Genomic DNA, 9,646 nt, shown 5'->3' with positions numbered 1-9,646 from the left:
GCGCCCTAGGCGACCGCCTAGTTCGCCTAACGGTAGCAGCGGCCCTGCGCACGCGCAAGCTCTTTCCCCCCTTTCCGGTTGCGTCGCGAGCCGCGGAGCCCCAGACTGCCCCGCATCTGAACTGTAAGGACTTCCCCCTCGTTGGTCTATTTCCCCGCGAGAGAGGCTGGCAGGCTGGCTGGGAGGCGGGGCCTACCGGATTGGGGAGCCAATTGCAAGCCGGAGCCGCCGCCGGCCCCGCCCCTCCCTTCGCCTCTCCGTAGCCGAGGGGGGCGATTGCGAGTGGCAGCGAGCGGGTGGAGGGTGTCGCCTGCGGAGGGGTCGAACCAGCGCGAGCAACGTGGAGATCTCGCCGTGGTCGGGTTGCTCTGCGCTGCTTCGGCCGCCCACAAAAGGGACATCATGCCGAAGAGGAAGGTAAAAAGAGCATAATTGCAAGCAGTGCTTCCCCGCGCCGGCTGAGCGGGTTTCCAGATTGCGGGGACGGAAGAGAGGGGATGATTCCCCCCCCCCAGAAATTTTTAATCCTCCGATTGCGTGTGTGTGTGTGGGGGGCGCGGATCCTGCACGACTTTAGGGATTTTTTTTTCACTGCCTGTTGCAAAGGTGACGCTGGCTTGCTTGATACATTTGGGCCGACGTAGGTCGAGATAAATGTCAATATGGCACATAGGATATGCGCGTCGGAAAGAGGGAGGTCCGTTTGCGGGTCGGTGTCCACCGCAGGCCGGTCTGAGCTGCCCCCTTGAATATGAACGGAATGCCACAACTCTGCGTGGGCCCCCCCCTCCCCACAGGGCTGCAGCTTTGCTCTCCTCTTTCTGCTCCTGGGGAAGAGTTGTCTCCTTGCAAAACTCCCAGCCGTTCGCTCTGCAAACTGTGGGGGCCCGCTTGGAAAATGCTCCCCTCTAGCCCTTTTCCCCTTGAGGGACTGTGGCTCTGGCTTTCCTGTCTCTTCTCGCTCGCTCTCATGCAGCCTTGAGAATAATGGTGGCTCCAAGGTAACATGGGGGGGGGGGGAGAGAGAGAATCGAAAAGCCATGTTTAAACCAAACTACACCCTTCTCCTTGGCTGCGGTGACAGACCCGTATGTACCAACTCCGGTGTCAATCAGGACAGGGCCTTAAGCTAGCAGGGGCGAGGGATCTGCTTACATCCACTGTGGCAACAACAGTTTCTAAAGAGCACCAAGGGAGACAACAGGGAGGAGCGTTTTGCACCCTTGAGATGGAGGGGAGAGAGAGTGCCGCGGCTGCACACTCTCCAAGCATAGCTTGCCTCTGAGAGTTTTCTTCAGCTGCCTGAATTTTCCGCCTTCCTTCTTTCCATTTGCCTCAGTGCTTCCTTCCTCTGCTGTGTTTTACTTCTCTGCATTCTGTGATTTTAGCTCTCCTTTGTACACTTGTGGGCTTTTTTATACTGTGTGTTGTGCCTTCCTCACTTCTCAAGGTGTTTTGTGTGCTCCTTTACCTAGAACATGCGCTCGGAATTGTCTGGTTTCCCACACACTCAGTTGGAAGTAACCCTTGAGGTTTTTCATCTGTGCAAATGTGTGAAGGGCTGTAGACCAAAATGGTGCCTTCAGTAACATAAGAGGCAGGGAATTCAGGGGGATATATACTGAAAAGTATGCAAGCCTGTTTCAAAATTTGGATTGATTAGTTTGGGCAATTCTGAAATAAAAGCTGTATCATAATTGAGTCTGGTCCCCATCACTTAAAATGTCTTGGTTCAGGAGACACAGTAAAGACCAGACTAATTCTGGCCTTTTACATCTCCTTTAGTCTTCTAACAGTGCAGTCCTAAACGGAATTACATGCTTCTAAGTCCATTGAACTTCATGGACTTAGACGGGTATAACTCTGTATAGAACTATTATAATTTGTAAATTTCCAACATAATTATTATTACTATTTTACTTCTGTGGTATTTTGGGCGTTATGTCTGACCAGTTATGATGTTGCTAGGATTAGTAGCTTCTACATTATTTTAGTTTTACCTTTTGCTTTAATGTTGTAACATAGATATTTCGCAGTAGTTGAAATAGTAGAAAGGTTTCTATATTACTTTTTTTAAAACCTGAAGTGTAAAACTGCCTCATGTCTCTTCGTTTTTGAACAGTGTCCTTATTTCCTTGTTACATTCTGAGTGCAAAAGTTCTTAACCTTCATTCTTACCAGTGATCCAGTACTTCTAATATTTTTGCATTCTATGATTATTGTATATTAATTTCAACATTTTAAACTGCTCACCAACTTCAGATATCGATAGATTAGCAGGAGGAATTGTCTTCTGTTTGCATTAATATTTCCTGAAAAACTTTAAGTGTGGAAATTGTATTACAATCCTTATTCCATTTATCCCCATAACAACCCTATAAAGTAGACCACTGACTAATAATCCTTTCTTATAACTAGCGATTTAAGGATTAGTGGCTGGCCCATTGAGATCTGCCTGTCTTGTACATTATAAGAATGAGGTGGTAAATGGAGGTCCTGTTTAAAGGGTACAATAAAGGGTTATACAGTTGAACTCTGGGTACATCTCTCAGTGCTTCCATAACAATAGAATAGCCATTTGGCTGGACCAAATCTCATGGGTCTTGCTTATGGAATCTGCATTCCATGGGTGTTCCAAGTGATTGCCCATTTTAATCATGACAATGGTCTCTTAGGGTGAACCCACAGGAAAGCAACTTCTAGTTCCTGGGTAAAGGAAACCAGAGTTGCTATAATTATGGACTGGGTTTATTTATTTAGGTATTTATATCTGAAACACTGCACACTCTAAGGCAGGGTACATGTTGTATTTCTGAACACTTTTCAAAACAAAAAAGTTCCCTACATTTAGTAAAATTATGCATTGTAGAGAATGCTATGTGTTAATCTACTATATCGTTCCCCTATAATGTGTAGAATCACTCTAAAAGCTGAGCTGAGATTTTGGGTTTCCTTACTCCAGCGCTGCAAGCACACAGGCCACAGAAAACTGGTAGCAGCCCATCACCAGAATAATTTAAATCCACATAAAACTAAAGAATAATTTAATTAACAATGTAAGCCAAATAGTCTTAAGAAAATTAATCACTTCTTATAATAGCAAAATTGATAGACCTGTACCTATCAGTAGAGAACTGAAATAGGGTCACCCACAGCTAACCCCATAGCTATATTTAGGAAACCATGCAAGCCATTTGGTGGTACATAAACATTTTAGTGTATTAGTGTATTTTAATTGGTTTTGAGTTTGCCTTTGCTACTTGTTTGTTGCAGTGTGTAGAGTCCAAGGAGATAAGGTGAGATTAAAAGTTTTAAATAAATGTGGGAAGCCCAGTACCCTCAAAAATTGCCAACCAGTATTGCCTATGTCTTGTCAGGATTCAGTCTCAACATGTTCACTTTTAACCACTTGACAACAGCAGCCAGACATTGGCTCAGGATAGCTACAGGAGCATCAAGCACCAGATTTAGGATCAGGGTATTAACGCACAGGAGACAGGAAGTAGGAAAAATAATGATCCTGCCTCCCCTAGCAGTGGGTGTGAATAACCCAAGCTGAGGATGCCCTTCCTCCTCAGAGTGGAAGGAACCCTTTCGGTGAGTAGACAAGGCTCCATTTTCTTCCCATTCCCCTCTTCCCTTTGATTTCTCTTATCATGTGATAAAGTTGATTCTGGTCACACATGGCAGTTAGCGTATAACTCTAGCCCTGGGATACACTTGACTTCAAAATCCCACTCTGATATTTACAGCCCATTCCTGAAGGGGTGTGTAGTTAGACAGCATCTGGAGGGGGTGCCGCTGCAGGGCCTCCAGAGCAGCTTGCTGCTAGCGTAGCAAGCCGAATAAGAATTAAAAAGCACTTTTCGGGGGGGGGGGGAACCAACCTGTGGAACTCCCCATAGAGTTCCACGGGGTTATGCCACAATTTAGCATGTGTAGCTGAATGTCTTCAAAATGGCGCGTTTCTGGCCCAAAGGGGTTTAGGAAGCTGCCTAAAAGCAGCTCCACCCCCAGGAACACTCCCCTGGATGCTGGTGTGGGGAGCTACGCCAGAAAAATGCTGCCAGGAAGCAACACCGGTGCCTGAGCCCCATGCTGCTGCTGGCGTACAGGAGGGCTGGCATAAGTCGCCTTGTGCCAGTGTCCATGCCAGTGTGCACGCCACAAGTGGCACGGATGCCGGTGTAGTGGCATGCTGGCTTCTATACAGCTCTGCACCCCCCATCAGGAATGGGGTGCCCATGTGTTAAGTGGCCTTGGGCCAGTTAATGTTCCTCAGCCTAACCTACCTCACAGGTTGTGAGGATGAAATGGGGAGAGAATCATGTACTTTGCCATGGGGCCCTTGGAATAAGGGTATGACAAAAGGTGATAAGAGATATTCTAGAGTCTTAAATATTATGCTGACTGCGGTCAAAGATTGTCCCATGCCTGTCTGTAATGTGTACTTTGGCTTTATGTGTGAACACAAAGACATTAATTCACATGTAGGCTCCTGATACGGAGTCAGACCATTGGTCCATCAAGGTCAATATTGTCTACTCAAACTGGCAACATCTCTCCAGGGTCTCAGGCAGAGGTCTTTCACATCACCTACTATCTGATCTTTTTAACTGGAGATGCCAGGGATTGAACCTTGGACCTTCTGCATGTAAAGCAGAGGCTGTACCATTGAGCCGAGACCCCTCCCTTTCAAATAGTACCATTATCAAGAAAAGAATGGGAATTTAGATTTAGTCAGGGTTTTTAGCTCTGTTGGTTTTCACATTTGTTTAAATGTTTTAGTCATCGTTTGTGGACTAGGAGAGGCAATTGTGAGCATTTGTGCAAAGAGGTCAAGCTGGAACAAACAGAAGGCCAAGCTCTGGGATCTTCCTGTTAGATTTTTATGTGTGTGCATGTCTGTTGTACTGCCACATAAATGAAGTAACAAAGAAAATATTGAGTTAGCATGGGTAAACCAGGGGGCCAGAATGATATTTATAGCCTAGAACTATTTATTTTTTTCAGACTCTTGCAGAATATTATACTCAATAAAGAAATGCCCCATAAACAGCTACAAGAGCAATGCATTAGTATTGGCCATTAACAAAAGAGGAGACAAAATCTGCCATGTGATACATAGCATGGAACATTGATTTGCTATACATATAAGGACAAGTTATTTTTAACACTGTCAAGTTAAGACCGTATTTGCAGGCCTGATAAATGGACAATAAATGCAAAAAGAGTATACACATCATTTCTTGCCTCAGACAAGGACTTCAGGTGTTTCCTTGTTCTTAAACTTTGATTCCACCATGTTTTACAGCTTTTAAAGACTTGTTGAAACGATTTCTTTCTTTCTTTCTTTCTTTCTTTCTTTCTTTCTTTCTTTCTTTCTTTCTTTCTTTCTTTCTTTCTTTCTTTCTTTCTTTCTTTCTTTTCTGCCTGCTCACCTACCTTTCATCAGCTTTAAAAAATTCTCAGACATTGTAATAGTATTTTCTGAAATGAGGAAAATAGGTTGCATCGATGAAGCATACACATATAATTGTCGTGATTCTTACTGTGAGACCATCCATCCTTTTAGTGACACTGGATCTTCACAGCCAAGCCTCATACACCATAATCCTTCTTGAGAATCCCCACTGGTTTTAGTGTAAAATACTTGTAATTTAGCACAATTGGTATAGATAGACAGTTTGAGTTGGACACATATATAGGGTATGTTTCAGTTATGGAAGCAGTTTGGGGCTGTGGCTGTTAAGTAGAGCACCTGCTTTGCATGCAGGAAGCTCTTTTTTTCGCTCCCTGGCAGCTCCAGCGTCAGGCTAGTAGGTGTTGGGAAAATCCTTCTGTGTCTGAGACTCTGGAGAACTGGCTGTCAGTAAGAGTAGACAAAGTGGCTTGGAATGAGGAAGATTTATACATATTATGTTCATTGTCCTAGGCATTGATATGTTTTCTACAGATACTAAAGCACAACATACATGTTCTTTATTTCACTTGTGCTTAAATTGAATACATGGAAGTAGGTGCATGATATTTTTTTAATTTCTACTTCCATATCCTGTACCAAATAAATTGCTTTTTAAATGCACACATCATTCATATTTTAACATGACATAGGTGATTTGCATTTAGGTTCTGTACAGCTAATTGTGCAGTGTACTCCACATTGTCTTTATTCAGAATACAATATAGCTTGCTTCTAAGTAAGTGTTCTAAGATTTTAGCCTCCATGTACAATTAAAATGCTTGCAGGTCTCAAAAAGGTATCAGGACAGGGATTTTTCACAGGTTCCTGTTAGCTTTTACCTCAAGAGAAGGAAATGTAGAATTGCTGAAGCAAAGGGACTGGCCAAAACCAAATCAGCAGGTAAATAATCTGTCACACAAGATAACCTGGGTCAGGTGAATAATCTGTCACACAAATTGTTTCGACTGGAGCTGGTGAAACATGTGGACATTGTTATAGGCAGAAATTGCTTACCATTTAATCCTCCTGCTTCATGACATACTCTGGAGATATTTTTATCTTGACTTTCCTCCAAAGAGCTCTGAATAAGATGTATGGATCTACCTTGCACCATTTTATTCTCACAACAGCCCTGTTCTACCTGTGAAGTAGGCCAGAACGAGGAGGAGTGACCAGTCCAAAGTCATCCAGAGAAGTTTATGCTAGACTAGAAAATTGAACCAAGGTCTCCAAGCTCCTGCTACACCTCATTGGCTCCCTAGGTTCTTTTTGGGTAGTGTATACCATGACAGCAAAGATTAGCCTTCTCTTATTAGTCCTTCCTGTGGGTGTTGTGGTGCAAAAAGTAAGGAAGTGGTTATTTATTTGTTTTGTTTTTTAAAGTTATGCCTACCTTTTCAGGAGCTCAAGGTAGCTTCCAAACAAAAGTATGGCCCAACAGTCAGAACAATGTTTTTCAACCTGTAGATCAGGAGCTGTACCTGCTGGGTTGTGACTTCCTACAGAGCCATTTTTTTTGCTCCTTTTTGGAAGGTCCTGCTGCTAGTATGCACGCATAGAGAGCACACACACCAGTTAAAGGTGGGCCCTGTGTCTGGCAAAGTTGAAGACCACTGGTGTAAAGTATTGCTCAATTGGATAGCGTACGATATTCAGAGGATTATAGGAGGGGGTTGCCACCTTGCTTCCTGATTCTAAAGGATACAGTTTCCAGTTTCCTGGATGCAGCTTCTGACTTGTCTTTGCAGATGGCCAGCTAATCATTGAATTCCACCTTCACAGCAACCACATTTACCATCATGTTCCAAATGGAAAGCTATGCTTTGCATTTTCCCTGAAAATCAGTGTTCCATACTGTGAATAAACTTATGTTTGGAATCCTCTCTGACTAGTCAGTTTTTGATGCAATGTTATACCCTGTTGCCGAGAGATACTACCTGGGTTGCTGCTCATAACCAGATTCTTCAGCATTGTTCTCTATCATCCAGCCCCTAGGGATGCACCTTTGGCCACCTCCAGACTCCAAAAGTGACTAAGTTTTTAGCCTGATGCTGTGTTTGAAATAGGCAAATCATACCCAACTCCAAATTCTCCCGATGGTTTGGCCTAATTAAAAGACACCACAGTAGAGCTTCATACCTCTTCAATATCACCTTTCATAATCTTAGAGTAGTCTTCAAAACTGTCTGCTTTCAGCCTATGCCAACGGCCATATTAAAAGACAAGTATATCTGAAAACCTGTTGCCCAGGGCCTGTGTCTGTGCGTTATAACTGGAGGATCTTTCTATTCTGTCCTCTTTACTCAGAGCCCAAATTTAAGCTCTTCACAGCCAATTTAACCAGTCTCAACTTGTGTCTAGTGGCAGAGAAAAGTATTTATTATTTATCTGTACATCACTTACTGGGTGTTACTGTGTGCTTTGGCCGCCATGAAAATTTGGGCTAGAGCTGTACTTGAGGCCTAACCTATTGTAGTACATCTTATGGTTTTATGACTTTGGCTATATTATTTTAATCTCCTTTTAATTGTTTTAAATGTAATATTTGTTATTGCCTGTATTTTATGTTCCTATGAGGCATATATATTTTTTCTTGATTGTAAAAGCCTTTCGTCATATGTAATATGACTCTCTTCCTCAAATGAAAGTGATAGAAGTTAAGCAATCCTGGGGATGGTTCTATACTACTCAAATGTGATGCAGTTACTATTGTTTGTACATGAAATTATAACAGTGGGTCCAAATATGGTCATCAACAATGCATTGTTTTCTTGTTCTTTCCTTATTCCAGCTTTTCCAGGAGCAGATTTCTTTTGGTTTGTTAAAAAAGTTATTTCTTCAGAATAGAAGCCAGTCTCGGTAGTGCATGTATGATCTTTGCACTACTATCATGTAATCAGCACATTTTATCATCTTACCTGTAAAATCTGAGCTACAGTTAGCTGTAACTGGGATGCAGCCTTACGGGGGGGCAGGGTTGTACAGCAAAACACAGGCCATTTGCTCCATAGCAACTGGATATAGGGTTAGTGGAGTTGTTGCTTGATGGCAGCGCAGGGAGTAATGGTGATACGGTGCTATAGTGTAAATTGGTTCACTTAAAAAAATGGAGAGAAACCTCTACTGTGTTGTTGATTAGAATATTACTACCCCTGTGGGTGGATGGGACAATCCAGGAAGAGATTTGTTTTGACATTGGGTCCTTCACTATAATTCTGCACACTGTTAAATGCAGAAAAGGAACGACTGAACACCACTACAAGGTTGTTTGCAGAGAAAGCCATGGTTTTGTTGGTGTAGACATAATCGCAAACGATGACAGTTTGTCATGAAAGCAAATATTCATTCTTTACACGCTGCACCTGACAGGAGGAGGGAGAGATGAAGGAACGCACAAGCATGAAACTGAAGCTCATTCACTTAGCAGAAAGCCATGTTTTGCTATAACATCTGAATTAAGTTATTATCTGTTTCATACTGTCGGATGGGGAGGGCAGACTTTATTTTTCTGGGAGCGACTTAATTTTTTAAAAGAGCCTTGGTTGCAGCCAGTCACAAAATGGCAGTTTGGTAGGTGGAGTCAGTCACAAAATGGCAGCTAGTACAAAAAAACCCCACAGTGTTTCAGTGCAGGTCTGCAGTGCTTGGATGGGGAGACTTTCCTCCAAAGATTTCCCAAAGCACCCCCCCTCCCCAAATTATAACTTGCCATGTGGGGACAATATACACAGTTACCTCTATGCTTCCCTGGAAAAGGCAAATAGCAGCACAAGAGTGCAAGTGTGTGCAGGGCCGGATTTAGGTTTGATGAGGCCCTAAGCTATTGAAGGTAATGGGGCCCTTTATATGTCCAGCTGTCCTTTGTCAACAACAAATTGTCGCTGTTTTTTGTGTTGAATATATGCTATATGGTAATTTATGGACCTAATAGGTATCTAAAGCCATTTGCACATAACAAAATATGTATTTTATCGAAGTAATTGTTGAACTGAAATACAATTAAGAAGTATATTAATAGTGAAATAATTATTAAGCTCTAACTTAAAATGATTTTTTATTCATAACAAACTTAATAATGCAAACACATTGGCATTTGGCAAAAACAAAAATTACCTCATAGCAGCCTACACAACACAAAACACTTGCTGTACCTAGGTTTTATTTTATTTGTTTTTTATCTTA

General features: G+C 42.6%; 1 protein-coding gene across 5 annotated transcripts in view; it reads left to right on the top strand.

Annotated features, from left to right (window-relative positions):
• Positions 1-376: 376 nt before the first annotated feature.
• The window catches only part of HMGN3 (high mobility group nucleosomal binding domain 3), a 150,594-nt gene continuing 141,324 nt past the window's right edge, over positions 377-9,646 (top strand). For all 5 annotated transcript variants that reach the window (XM_056856875.1, XM_056856877.1, XM_056856876.1 and 2 more), the window contains exon 1: positions 377-417. In XM_056856875.1, coding sequence (XP_056712853.1) covers positions 403-417 — 15 coding nt within the window. In that variant the 5' untranslated portion in view covers positions 377-402. The remainder of the gene's footprint in view (positions 418-9,646) is intronic.

This window comes from Euleptes europaea, chromosome 10, assembly GCF_029931775.1.
Source record: "Euleptes europaea isolate rEulEur1 chromosome 10, rEulEur1.hap1, whole genome shotgun sequence".
Lineage (NCBI taxonomy): Eukaryota > Metazoa > Chordata > Lepidosauria > Squamata > Sphaerodactylidae > Euleptes > Euleptes europaea.
Note: the sequence above shows the minus strand (reverse complement) of the source record. Positions and strands in the feature narration are given on the sequence as shown.